This window comes from Orycteropus afer, unplaced genomic scaffold (genome assembly GCF_000298275.1).
Source record: "Orycteropus afer afer isolate SDZICR_OR568_19922 unplaced genomic scaffold, OryAfe1.0 scaffold00020, whole genome shotgun sequence".
Classification (NCBI taxonomy): Eukaryota; Metazoa; Chordata; class Mammalia; order Tubulidentata; family Orycteropodidae; genus Orycteropus; species Orycteropus afer.
The window spans coordinates 1,573,124-1,587,601 of record NW_006921607.1 but is presented as its reverse complement, the minus strand read 5'-3'; the positions used below and the strand labels follow the sequence as shown (position 1 = coordinate 1,587,601).

The following is a 14,478-nucleotide window of genomic DNA, read 5'->3' as shown; positions in this document are numbered from 1 at the left end:
TCAGGGGTCCAAGATTATCTTCTGTGTCTGTGTTAATTGGTTTCCCTTTTCTTTGTTGAAGAGGGTCTGTGCAATCCTTCTGCCTAGTCCGTCATCTTGCTCTGCCTCAGTCTCCAAGTTCACTAAATTTTTGTTTGGTGTGTTTAATCTTCTGTAAAGCCAATCTATTAAATTCTTCATTTATGGTATCATATATTTCATTTCTCTCATTTCTACTTTTTTTTTTTTAAAATAGTTCTCATGTCTCTGCTGAATTTCTCCTTCTCTTCAATTCATGCTCTCCCATTTTATTCCAGATTATTTAGAATTTTTATTATAATTATTTAAAAGTTCCCATCTCTTAATTCAAACATCTGGGTCTGCTTTTATTTTATTGTTTCCTTTCTATTGACAACAAATAAAGTTTTCCTTTTTTTTTTTTTGCAGGTATTTTTTAAAATGCATTTTATTGAAATATAGTTTATGTACAGTGAAATACACAGAACTAAAGTGACATGGGTCAATGCTTTTTTTTGCAGTGCTTCTGTCCCTTTCCTCTCACCCCTGGCAACCAACAAAGAAAGTTTCCTTCCATATATAAACCTTTCCTTGACCCTCCACAACAACGAACTAATACTATATTTGTACTTCTGTGATTGACTTACTTCACTCAGCATAATGTCCTCCAAATTCATCCATATAATGTGGGGTTTTGCAGACTCTACATTATTCTTTAGTGCTGCATAGCATTCCATTGTGTTTATGTACCATACTTTGGTCATCCACTCCTCCACTGATGAGCATGTAGGTTGTTTCCATCTTTTTGCTACTGTAAATAGTGCTGCGATGAACAGGAGTGTGCATGTATCTGTTCCTATCCTGGCTCTCACCTCTCTAGGATATATAACTAGTAATGGGATTGCTGGGTCAAATGCTTTCTCCAATTGCAGCTTTCTGAGGAATCACTACACTGGCTTTCCACAGTGGTTGCGTCACTTCACAGTCCTACCACCAGTGTGTGAGAGTCCCAATCTCTCCACATCCCCACCAGCATTTGTTAGTCTCTGTCTCATTGAACCTTGCCATCAGTGCTGGAGTGAGACGGTACCTCATTGTTGTTTTGATTTGCATCTCTCTGATGGCCAATGATCATGAGCATTTCTTCACGTATTAGCAACCCACCTGAATATCCTCCTTGATGAAGTGTCTATTCATGTCTTCTGCCCATTTTTCAATTGGATTGTGAATTCCTTTGCTGTTGAGGCACTAGAGTCTTCTATAAATCTTAGAGATAAGTCCCTTGCCAGATATGTAATTATCGGCAAGTATGAATTTGTTGCTGTCATTTTTGTTATGTGCTTCTTCATGGTGTCAATTTCGTTGTTCCATATAATTTTCTATGCTGAGCTTGTTTTGTTTATGAATTGTGTTATCACTTCCTTCGTTGCTATTGTTTTAGTATTTGCTAAATATTTCTATTGGTCTTCTTTTTTTATTTTGATGTGAAGGTTTATCATTTTTCTTTGAGGTTACCCTATGATTTATAGTTTTCCTCCCAAGTTTAGAACAGTCCATTCTATCTTGTAGTTGTCTTGACTTCCCTAACATCTAGAAGTTCTATAACAACAAGGTTCTTTCCTTCTTTTTGGTTTGCGGTTGTCCTCATTTGTCAATTGATGTCTCTGGTTCCCCGTTTACAATCTTGTAGACTTATTTACTTTGGATACTTCCATAGCTGGGTTGGTTTCTGGGTTTTATCATCATGTGTGTTAATGGTCAGTTGTTGCTGGCTGTTGTTGCTTCTCTGTCCAAAGGACTCCCTTTAGCATCTCTTGTAAGACTGGCCTGGTTTTAACAAATTCCCTTAATTTCTGCTTATCTGGAAATGTCCTAATTTCACCATCATATTTGAGGGACAATTTTTCTGGGTATGTAATTCTTGGTCAGAAATTTTTCTCTTTCAGGGTTTTATATATACCATTTCACTGTCTTCTCACCTGCATGGTTTCTGCCAAGTAATCCAAACTTGGTCTTATTGGTTGCCCCTTGTAAGTAACTTTTCGTTTTTCCTGTGCTGCTTTCAGGATTCTTTTTTTGTCTGGTTTTGGTGAGTTTGATGATGATATATCTTGGTGATTTTCTTTTGGTGTCAATCCTGTTTGGAGTTCGTTGGACTTCCTGAATAGATATATTCTCATCTTTCACCATACTAGGAAAATTCTCTTCCAATAAATCTCCGATAATTTTCTCTGTGGTTTTGTCTCTTTCTGTTCTGGAATTCTGATTTCACATAGGTTATCCTTTTGATGGTATCCCACATGAACCTTAGACTTCATTTTGTTTTGATCTTCTTCCTGACTGATCCGTTTCCAAAGTAGTATTGAGGTATTTGCCTTCAATCTCACTAATTCTGTCTTCCATTGATTCAATTCTACTCCTTTGCCTGTTCAATGTTTTAACTATTTCTGAAAATTTAGTATTAATCTTCTGGATTCCTGTTTAGCCTTCATTTGTGATCTACAGCCACGCCCTTATTTAGGGCCTTGCATGAAATTGGGGAATAGGTTTCTGTCTTGCAAAAACTCACAAAATACCTATCTCTCTTCATCTATGGTTAAATTTTCTTTATTATTAACATCGTATTTTTTGCATTTTTACTTTTTCTCCCCCTGCATATTTAGGCTAGCTATGGGTTTATTTTTACTATTACTATGTCCTTTCCAAAACAAATTTCAGGTTTTATTTTCTTTTTGTTATTTAACTAGAAATACTTAAATAAATGAACACTAAATTTTATCAAATGCCTTTTCAGCATGTATGGAGTCATAAAGTGGATTTAAGGAAAACAAAATGATTACATTAATTGACCTCCTGATACTGAATTTAACATTGAACACTTAAACCATACTTCATGATGGCATTTTTTAACTTTTTATTGTGATTTGGGTGAATGTTTACAAAGCAGATTCATTTTCTACTCAACAGCTCATACATATTTTGTTCTGTGACATTGACTGCAACCCTCACAATGTTAACAGCTCTCTTCCCACTTCCTCCCTGTGGCTACCTTTTTCCTGTGTCTTTCTTTCCTATGCAATCCTGCCTCCTAAGCTTTCTCTATTCAGATTCCAGGGACCTAAGAACAGGAAGCAAGGTAGCAAGCAGGGAGAGGACAGAAAAGGAAAATAGGACTGGAACAGATTGAGCAGTCAGCAGCAGGGACCCAGGTGAAGAGAGGGAACCCAGGCCATGCCTCACAAGGAGCAAGGTGGGAAGGCAGGGAGAGGACAGAAAAGGCAAAGGGGACTGGAACAGATCGAGGAGTTAGCCACGGGGATCCAGGTAAGGGTGGTTGGAGGGGTTTCCAACAGCTAAGGGAGACAAACTTGTCTGTTGGTTTGTCCTACTGTGGTGATGTGTTGCTGTGAGTCTTGAGGCTGTCCCACTGGTGTTTCAAACCCAGTGGGGTGCACCTGTTGCACAGGTATCAGCCCGGCTTGCAGACTGAGACAGACTAGGAAGGAGGAGGCCATCCACTTCTCAAAGAATTGGCCAGGGAAAACCTTATGAATAGCAGAGAAACACTGTCTGATACATTACTGCAAATGGTCAGTGAATAAGGAAGACCGAAGAGTTGATGCTTTTGAGTTGTGGTGCTGGCGAAGAATGCTGAAAGTACCACGGACTGCCAAAAGAACTAACAGATTTGTTCTGGAAGAAGTGCAGCTGAGATGCTCCTTGGAAGTGAGGATGGCCAGACTTGTCTCACCTACTTTGGTTATGTTTTCAGAGGGGACCATTCCCTGGAGAAGGATGTCATGCTTGGTAAGGTGGAGGGTCGATGAAAGAGGGGAAGGCCTTCAACAAGATGGACTAACATGGTGGCTGCGACAATGGGCTCAAGTATAGCAAGGATCATGGAGCTGGCACAGGATTGGGCGGTGTTTCACTCTGCTGTGCATGGGGTTGCTATGAGTCAGAAGCAACTTGACAGCACTAACAACAACAACAACAACAACAACAACTAGCTTTCTCCCTGCACAAATGCTGCCCTTCTCATCTGCTATGGTTGACTGCTCTAAGGAATGACCTCCTGGTATAACTGTTCAGCTCATAGTCCTGTCTATTGTTTGGCTGAAAGGTAAGCCATGAAAGTGAGTTCAATTTCAGGCCCAAAGGATAATGAGAGGCCACAGTCTCAGGGACTTCACCTATCTCTATCAGACCAGTAAGCCTGGTCTTTTTCATGTTTTTGAGTTTTGTTCCAGATTTTTCTCCCACTTTATCCAAAACCAAACCAAACTCACTGCCATCAAGTCAGTTCCAACTATTAGCAATCCCCACTGGGTTTCTGAAGCTGTAAATCTTCAGATTTCTTTACAGATTTCATCTTCCTTCCATGGAGTGGCTGGTGGGTTTGAACTGCTGACCCACTCTATCCAGGATCTCCAATTTGATCCCTTTCTGAGTGATTGGTATTGGTAGCTTGATACCATCTAGTTCTTCTGGTCTCAGAGTCATGTAGGCTGAGGTTCTCATGGCCCACTAGTCCCTTGGTCCAACCATCATGGATTATTCTTTTAACACGATACTAGATTCTGTTTGCTAATATTCTACTTAAAATATAAGCATCAATATTCATAAGTGAGACTGGTCTGTAGTTTTCATTTTTTGAGTTATTTTTTTGGGGGTTTTGTTATCATAGTTAATTTCATTTAAAAGATCCAAGCTGATCTTTTCTCCAGGCTCTGAAACAGTTTAAATAGCTCTAAAATTATACTTTAACTTTTAGCAGAATTCACCTATAAAAGCATCTGTTCCTGGTGTTTTCTCTTTTTCAATTGCTTATTTTAGATTTTCTATCTATTATGGAGCTTACTTTGATTTAAAACCTGTTTTCAGAGAAAATCCCTTTAACAAGGTTTTCAAATGTTTTTGAATTGAAATTAAGCCATTACTTATTATTACTATTAATGTCCTTTGTATCTATTATTTATCTCTTTTTTCTTATTTAATAAACTTGTACTCTCTCCTTTTCTCTTGTTAAGAGTAATTGATTAGTCAGGCTTTGCTACAATAATATCGTATAGCAGCAAACAACCTTGACATAACAGTATCTTACAACAACAAAAAAAACCTGATGTACTGCTCACAGGTCTATGGTCTGGTTGTGGCTCAGCTGAGCTTCTTTCTACATGTCTCTCCTTTCAGGACCAAGACTTGAAGCACAGCTACCCGGGGCAAGTTCTTCACATAGTAGCTGGCAGGAGTGCAAGAGGGTAAGACAAACCTCACAAGCTTCTGGTGGGATATGACGACTCACATTCCACTGGCCAAAGAGCAAGGGCACACAAACAAGGCCAACATGGGTCTGTCAACTATGGCACGAGCATGAAGGAAAGGGAAAGAATTATGAACAATGTAATTATGAATAATATAATGTACTACAATTAAGCTAACAGTTTATCTATTTCATTGTTCTCAGTTTCAAAGTCCCAGGTCTGGGCTTATTTACAAGTTCTAACATTTTCTTGTTTTCTAATTCCTTCATCCCTGCTTTCTTTTCTTTTTTTGAAATTTTACTGTGTTTAAAATAGATATAAAATTTTGGTGTTTTGATCATTTTTGAGTGTAGAATCCAGTGCCATTAATTACATTCACAATGTTGCACAACCATCACCACTATTTATTTCCTAAACTTTTTCGTCATCCCAGAAGCTTAAGCAATAACTCATTCCCTGTCCCTCGACCCCTAGTAACCACTAATAGACTTTTGTCTGAGCACTTGCCTAGTCTAGATATGTCATATAAGTGGGATTACACAACATTCGTCCTTTTGTGCCTAACTTCTTACACTTAGAATAATGTTTTCAAGGTTCACCCATGATGTACATGAATAACATTCCATTTTATGGATATACTGTATTTTGCTTATCCATTCATTTGTTGAACAATGTTGAGTTGCTTCTATCTGTTGGCTATTGTGAATAATACTGCTATGAACATTGGTGTACAAGTCCCTGATTTCAAGTCTTTCGGGTACATATCTTTAAATGGAATTACTGGGTCAAATGGTAATTCTAGAAGCCCCTGGGTAGTGTAAATGGCTAAATACTCAGCTACTAACTGAAAGGTTGGTGGTTCAGATCTACCTGGAGGTGCCTTGAAAGAAAGGCTTGGTGATCTGCTTCCAAAAGATCACTGAAAATACGATGGAGCACAGTTCTACTCCTAAACACCTGGGGTCGCCATGAGTTGGAATCAATTTGATGGCAACTGGTTGGTAATGGTCACTTTATGTTTAACTTTTTGAGGAACCACTAAACTGTTTTCCAAAGAAGCTGAATCATTTTAAGTCCCACCAGCAATTCCTCAGTTTTCTGAGCAGCATTAATACCTGCCAGCCAGGTCAGCACATATAGCAGCTGTGTGGTGCCAAGCACAATGGGGATCCTATCTTGGCCTAACCTCTTCCTAGCTGTGTGTGAGATTGTGGTCAAAGTGGCTTTTTAGCCATCCTAAATCCACTTTTTTCATCACTTTTCTCCTGCCATGGAGAAATTCGAGGCCAGCCTTAATTTTTGCCTTTATATGTACCTGGCTGCCAAAGCACTATTTGTTGTTTTTGTTTTTCGGGGTTTAGAAGTTCAGTAACTTTGTGATATGTCTTAGTATTGACTACTTTAGGGCAATTTTCGCTAGGACATGGTACAGTATTTTTAACATGTGGATTCAAGCCTTTTAGTATTTCAGGGAAATGTAATTTTTGAAATTTTATCACTTCCTTTCCTTATTACCCTTCTACTTTATTTCCTTGCTCTGCCCCCTGAAAGGGTCTAGGACCAATGTCCCTATAGTAGCAAGATAAATACCTAGTACCCAGATTCTAGTCTCTAAATACTATTCCTCACTAAAAAGAATCAGAGCTCCTTGGAGAAATGGCTGATTTCTAGTCTGGGGCAGGGAAATTTCAGGATCATTCGGAAGAAAGGAAACACACACACACAAATTCCTGTCATCGAGTCACTTCCAACTCATAGCAACCCCTCCTTGGGTTTCCAAGGCGGTATCTCTATGGAAGTGGATTGCCCAATCTTCCTCCTGAGGAGTGGCTAGTGGGTCTGAACTGTCAGCCTTCTGGTTAGCAGTCAAATGCCTTAGGCACTACACCACCAGAGCTCCCATTCTGGAAAACATCTAAGATATATTCCTGTTGTTGCTGTTATGTGACGTCGAGTCAGACCTGACTCATAGCAACCCCTCCTTGGGCTTCCAAGGCAGTATCGCTATGGAAGTAGATTGCCCCATCTTCCCTACAAGTGCTCAAAGATGGATGGATACATGTCAAAAGGAGACAAAGGCGGCCTGAATGGGCTCCCACTGAACAAACATGGAGCAATCTGAGTATCAAAAAGAATAATGATGGTAATGGATTGTAACCCTAAATTGTATTTTTAAAAATGGGTCCATGATGATACTTAAAAAGAGAAAACAAGAGAGGAAGGAAGGAAGAAGGAAGGAAAAGAATGTTCTTCTTTATAGAGTAATGACAGCTAAAATATGCAGAAGGAATAACAGTATTGGAAAACCATCCTTTGCAAGCCCCAACATAATAATTTACCAGAAAGGATTGTCAAAGGGCAATAAAATCCGTGAGTGAAAGTTGTAGGTGTGCTCCAATTTCCCTGACCGTACATCATTATCAGTAACAATGTTTGAGCAGCATCCTTAATACATGTATTCTTATTTATAAATTATATATACACATACCTCTATATCGCCATGAGATAGTCACTGAACATCTGAGCAGTACAAAAGATTTACATGATCATTCTCTACTAGTAAAGCTTTTTTTTTTTTTTTTTTTTTAAAGAAAATTAACCACAGTACAGCCATCCAGCAGCAGAACTTATACTATACTGCATACCCAAGGCAAAAGGATGAGGGTGAGTTACTCCTGGAAACACTAGATCAGACACCGTACATGACAGGAAACCATCCACATGTGGATTGCACCAAAATGTCACTGTTAGTCTGTGTGTTACATATCAACAAAGCTTACCTTCTTTCTTTCTAAGATAAAAATAAATATACAGGGAGTCCCTGACTTATGACAGGGTTCCATTCTGATGACTCTGTTGTCAGTCAGTTTTGACATAAGTTGAATTCCTCATTTTATTTTTCAGTTTTCATTATTATTGCCTTTTATCATCAGTGTCTTTATAAATCCCATCTTTATTTGTCTTTGGGTGTTGGAAACATTAATATAAACCTACAGAAGTATTTTTAACATTTTATGTAGTACTTATTACTAAGGATAAGATTTTTTTAAAAGGACATTAAATGCCACCTTCTCCACAGTGACACATCACAGAAGATTCAACGGGTAAACCCTGATTAATTTTTAAAAGTCAAACATTTAATACTTCAGTCTATATGACCATGCATACCCATCCATGGCCACTGGGAGGCACTACTGAGCTGCTGAACTAGTACCTATTTCTGTCGCTTTAGTTTTGTTGCTTGCTCCTCATCGCCAAGTACTCCCCAACACCGTCAAATTTTTCTTCAAAGTTCAAATGAACAATTAAGGTCTGAGTCTAATTCTGAAGTTGGCAATTAGGGCTGTGGGCTGGCTCCTATTTTTGTAAATAAGGTTTTCTGGGAAAAGACACACCCATTCACTTAAGCATTGTCTACTGCTGCTTTTGTACAATGGCATTGTTCATTAGCTGCAACAGAGACCATACAACACCCAAACCCTCAAACATTACTATCCAGCTCTTGACAGAAAAAGTCTACTGTATACTGCTCTAATCCTTGATTCCTTTAAGCCATATCACATCTTTCTTACCTTTTTATACTGCCCTACCTAAAAAGTACAAAAAGATACCCTTTGTATTTATTATTATTATTTTTTAGAGTCCAAAAGGATAAGAGGTAACATAAAACAAAACAAAGCAAAAAACACCAGATGGTCCTATGTGCGGTTCATCATTAACTGGAACATGTCATAAAGTTGGAGACTACCTGGATACGGACATTCTAATTTTCTTCTTGCATCCTCCCAATGGATCCATCTAAAATATCCTTTCTTGGGGACTCTAGCTGGTTATAAAAAAATGACAGTAAATGCCACCTTCTCCAAAGTGACACATCATAGAAAATTCAGCATGTAAACCTTGATTAATTTTTAAAAAGTCAGACACATTTAGTACTCAAGTCCATGACCATGCATACCCATCCATGGCTACTGGGGGGCCTAGAATGCAACCCAACAGAATGAACATCTTTAAAAGAAAATCTAAGCCCTGAGGCAGGCAGGGGGCCTTGGTCTTGCCTCAAATGCAGGCTTCTTCAGAAAAGAAGGGGAAGCATCACTTTTCCAGGCTCCTTTTACCCCAAGGAGTCTGAGACAACAATCAAGGAAGACATTGCTCTATTCTTTGACTAAAACTAATGAAAATATATCTTGCATTTCTTCAAATTAAGTATAGAACCTTTAGTGGATAATTGAACTGGACATAATTTCTAAGTTAAACAGTTTGGTTTCTTACTTCTGAAAGCAAAATTTCCAGAGATATAGGATCCATCTTGCTATAGATGTTCCACAGATTCAAACTCACATCCTGCAACTGCAATACAAGAGCAAAAACAATGAAACAATTTGTGAATCAATACTATTATTATTATTTCATTGCGATTTGGGTGAAAGTTTACAGAGCACCTTGGTTTTATTCAACACTGTATACCCATTTTGTCTTGTGACATTCACTGCAATCCCTACAATGTAACAGCAACTTCCCACTGCCTCACCGTGTTCACCATTTCCCCTCATCCTCCTTTCCCATCCCTTCCTGACTTCTAAGCTTTATCCCTGGGCAAATGCTGCCCTTTTGATCTAGGGAGAGCATACCTCCCTGGTATTACTGTTCATACCTTATAGGCCTGTCTGTCGTTTGGCTGAAATTTGGTGAGTTCAGTTCTCGGCTTGAAGTGTGTCGAAAGGCCATAATCTTAGGGATTCTACCAGTCTCTATCAGATCAGTAAGCCTTATCTTTTTTTTTTTTATGATTTTGAATTTTGTTCCATATTTTTCTCCCATTCTATCCAGGACCTCCTATGGTGATCCCTTTCAGAGTGGTCAGTAGAGGTAGCCTGGCACCATGTAGTTCCTCTGGTCTCAGTGTCATGGAGGCTGGGGTTCATATGGTTCATTGATCCTCTGGACTGTTTCCTTACATCTTTGATTTACTTTACTCTTCTTTGCTCCAGACAGGGAGAGACCAATAGTTGCACCTTAGGTGGTCACATGAATCATTATTTTTAAGACAATCAGAATTATTTTCTGATGTTCAGAAATTACTGCCTTGGTAAAAACTCAGTGTGATGAGAATAATTTAAAATTTTACCAATATTAGAAATTGTACATATTAATAAATGTTGTCCCATTAAATAAACTATCTTTTCAGAACTCTTGAATATCTTCAGTGAGGATACACACACACACACCAACACACAAGTATATGTGCGTATTTTTACCTTTGCTTAGAATAAAATTTTAAACTAATATATGCCCATGGTTAAAAAATCAAATAGTACTAAAAGGTTATAATAAAAAAAAATAATACCTTGCTGTCAATAAGTTGTATACCTGTAAAAAGTTGAATTGGCAAAAGTTGTGTGACAGATACATTTATAATAACAATATTGAAGAGAAGAAGTTGCTGAGGCTGCTTTCATAAAATCAAAAACCTCAGGGTATTTGGTTCCTTGGTTTGGAGGTTTAGGGTCATAACAGTTAATTGATTTAATAATATGTTCAGTGCTTCTGTTCTACCTCTTACTTTGCAGCACAGTGCCTGTGATCTTAAAAGCTTACAAGTGTCCATCCAAGGCACAAACATTGGTCTCTGTCTGCCTGGAGCAAGAGAGGAAGGAGAATCAGGAAAAGGATGAGGACACTGAATGTGTGGCTAATTGCCTCCATGAACAACTGTCTTGTTTGCCATGAGACCAGAACTGGGTGATGCCCAGCTACTTCTACTGAACATTCTGATCAAAGATTCTATAGAAGAATGCTGATCAAATGGGGGGAAATGCAGAACAGAATTTAAAATTCTCATGGACTCAAGATTTTCTGGCTCCAAGGAGGATGGACGAACCCTTGAAACTACTGCCCTGAGATAATCTTTAAACAAAAAAAATTCCCTGGGGTCTTCTTAAAACCAAACAACAGTTTAGCTGAACTAGTGGAAAATGTCTTCTTGAGCATTATGCTCTCATAAGAACTATCTCCATGAGATCAAACTGGTAATAGCAACTTGAAAGTTAGATAGAAACGTTAATGCAAACACAATGCACTGCGTGGAGTCGATCTGACTCATAGCGACCTCTCCTTGGGTTTCTGAGGCAGTATTACAACGGAAATAGACTGCCCAACCTTCCTTCTGACGAGTGGCTGGTGGTTTAATGGAGAAGGAACTACTCAGAAAAGGAAGATGAGAATGACTGTACAACTTGAAGGATGTTTCCAATGTCACTAAATGGTACATGCAGAAACTGTTGAAGTGGTGTATATTTTGCTGTGTGTATTCTCAACAATAATAATAAATTAATCCCTCTGCACCAATAAGCCCCCACTAGTCTCACTACTCTGAGACAATCACTTAGAACTCTTTTAACATTTTTCCCCTAGTATTTACTTCCACAGTTTGATATAGTACACTTCTACCACTATTTCTTGATTTATCAATTTAGAAATTAAATATTGATTTATTATGGCAAAGATAGAGCTTTTCTATGTCCTTCCTATTCCCATACTTCTCTATAAATGCCCCGCCACCTCTAACTTTATCTAATATTATAACTTTTTTGGTTACATCAATAATTATTGTTTATAACGTTAACATGTAAATATTATTTACTGTAGGCTAAGTACATATTATACTCCTTTTTGCTTATACAAATTTTTGTTTTTCCTGGGGTTACTAACAGCCTTATTTTTTCACTTCCATAATTTTTCTACAAATCAATACTTCCCTATCAGATTTGCCATATGCTTAACCTAGGGTTTCTCAACAGCAACACTGTTGTCATTTGGGGCCAGGTATTTCTTTGTTGTGTAGGATGCCTAGCAGCATCCCTGGCTTTAGTTTCTTTAGAGAACCTTTCCCCAGTTCTTTTTTTTCCTCCGGTATAGGTGGCAAACTGTAAATGCATGCTTGGTTGCCTGTCACTCTGTAGGGGAAGGAGAAAGGCAAAGACTAATACATAAAAACCTTCAATTAATTCCTTCATTTTCAATGCCATCAATTTCCACTCTCTAGCTTCCATATAATCATCTTCTTTCTCATTGCTTTAATCTCTTCCTCTGTATTCTGAACAGCTTTTCAATGTGGCAAGTGATCAGATTTTTTTGTGGGGTGCTGACTTTGAATTTTATTTTTAATGTACATTTTAATTCTATAATGAACTTTTGAGACTCCTTACAATCTTTCCTAATACGTCATCCATCTCCTTTATAAAATTCTGCTTATTCTATCTGCTGTATTTCATTTATAACTCAATTTTTAAAAAGTATAAAAGAGACATTTTCTCAATTTTTATTTTGTTTCCTGGAGAAAATCTTAGTTTAAAGCATGCTCATCTATCCCTGCTTCTTTCTTGTATCTCATTGAATATTCTCACAAGTCGTGTTCCACCTTTCAATATGAAGACCATATGTTTGTCTGTAAACCTGTGAGTGAATGCTCTATGGTTACTCTCATTGTTCAGAAGTTTGCTATCAGCATCCCTCTCTCCTAGCTGGTAAGCTAGTTAGTTGGTGTAAATTTACACTGCCAAGTCACGGGTCTAGCAGCTGGAGAGAAAGAAGAAGGAAGCTGGGGGCAGGGAAAGCCCCAGCAGAGGAACTTCCCTGCTTTGGTTCCCAACAGGAAAAAGTTCTCTTTATCCATGACTCAGTTTGGCTCATTCCACATCCTAAGCAAATGCTGTGGCTGGGCCTGGCCTCCTTTCTCATGCAGGCATCTGCTGCATGAGGCACACAATACCCTCTGGGTTAATAATTTTCTTCTGGGAATGGCCATGCAATAAAACAGAAGTTTAGAAAATTAAGTTGTAAGTATCTGTAGTTCTCTTTTCCTTAGCCTTCAAAGCAGGTGTGAGTCTTTCTGGCTCAGGCAGTTATCAGGTCCTCACGATGTGAAGAGAGTAGCAACTCAAAACCAAACCCACTGCCATCTAGTCAAGTCTGACTCATAGCGACCCCCATTGGGTTTCTGAGGTGAGAAAATCTTTACGGACATAAATTGACCCAACTTCCTTCCGCAGAGCAGCTGGTGCGTTTGAACTGCTAACCTTCTGGTTAGCAGTCAAATACCTTAGGCACTGCGCCACCAGAACTCCTTGAAGAGAACAGAGGTTATACTGGCAGAGCCAATCAGGAAGCCAGGCTGCTCTAAATCTTAAAGGACCAGGAAAGGCAGGGTAAAGAAAAGAACTCAGGTGGGGGGAGTGAGGTATGGATGGAAAGAAAATGTTTCAGGGAATTAAAATTAGCAGCTACAGAAAAGGGTAGGATCTGGAGAGAGTGACATTGAAAGAAGATTTATAATAACTCTTACTATATATTGTGTGCTGTTTCCTCCTCTCTGTCTATCCTACCCACCTAAAAAAAAATCCACAGTAAATATATGTATTACCTTGCAAAGGTTTTTGGAAGGGAATCTTTTCCTTTTGGATGTGATTCCATGGTATGATGTACTCTAAGGTAGGAGCCTGTGGTAGTTAAGGTTGTGTGTCAACTTGGCTGGGTCTGGTTGAGTGGCTGGGCAGCTGCATGTCGTTATTCCCCACGGTGGGACTGGTAATTAACTCCATGGTGGAATCTACTGCAACAGCTGAGTAGCTGCTTTAGTGTGGGGAACAACTTTGAGGAAGGTCTCCAGCTTTCCAGCTTATGGAACACTTGAACCCTGCATGTAGCTGAGTCGTTGTTTAGCAGCTTACCATGCTCTGCCATTCTTGGGACTTTTAATGGACTTGAATTAATGGCCTGCTGTGTCGTTTGGTAATATCAGGACTGTGCCTTTTCACTTGTTGACCTTGGATTTGTCAGCCTCAGCAGCCAGTAACTGCCTTAGTAAAGATATGCCTCTAGCTTCAGTGGGCCAGGAGCAAGAGGCAGAGCTGAAGCCCAAAGCCAAGGGGCTTTCACCCAGCCCCTAGAGCTTGGCACTTTGAACTCAGACTTCTAACCTCCAAAATTGTAAGAGAATAAACTCTTGTTTTAAAGCCATCCAATTTTTGGTATATTTCTATCAGAGCAGCACTAGAGGTAACCAAAATAGAGCCAGAAGGCCCATCTCACTTGAGTTGCATCAATCCTGTGGCCTCCCAGTATACTGCTTTCCAATGCCATGCTTCCTGCAGCCCAGCGGTTAGGAGCACAGGCCCTGAAGCCAGACTGTCTGCACCTGGCACCAGCCCTACCA

General features: G+C 39.0%; 1 protein-coding gene across 1 annotated transcript in view; it reads right to left on the bottom strand.

Annotated features, from left to right (window-relative positions):
• The window catches only part of DNAAF9 (dynein axonemal assembly factor 9), a 232,553-nt gene that overhangs the window by 146,645 nt on the left and 71,430 nt on the right, over positions 1–14,478 (bottom strand). Inside the window, exon 7 of the mRNA XM_007959995.1 lies at positions 9,537–9,614. Coding sequence (XP_007958186.1) covers positions 9,537–9,614 — 78 coding nt within the window. The remainder of the gene's footprint in view (positions 1–9,536; positions 9,615–14,478) is intronic.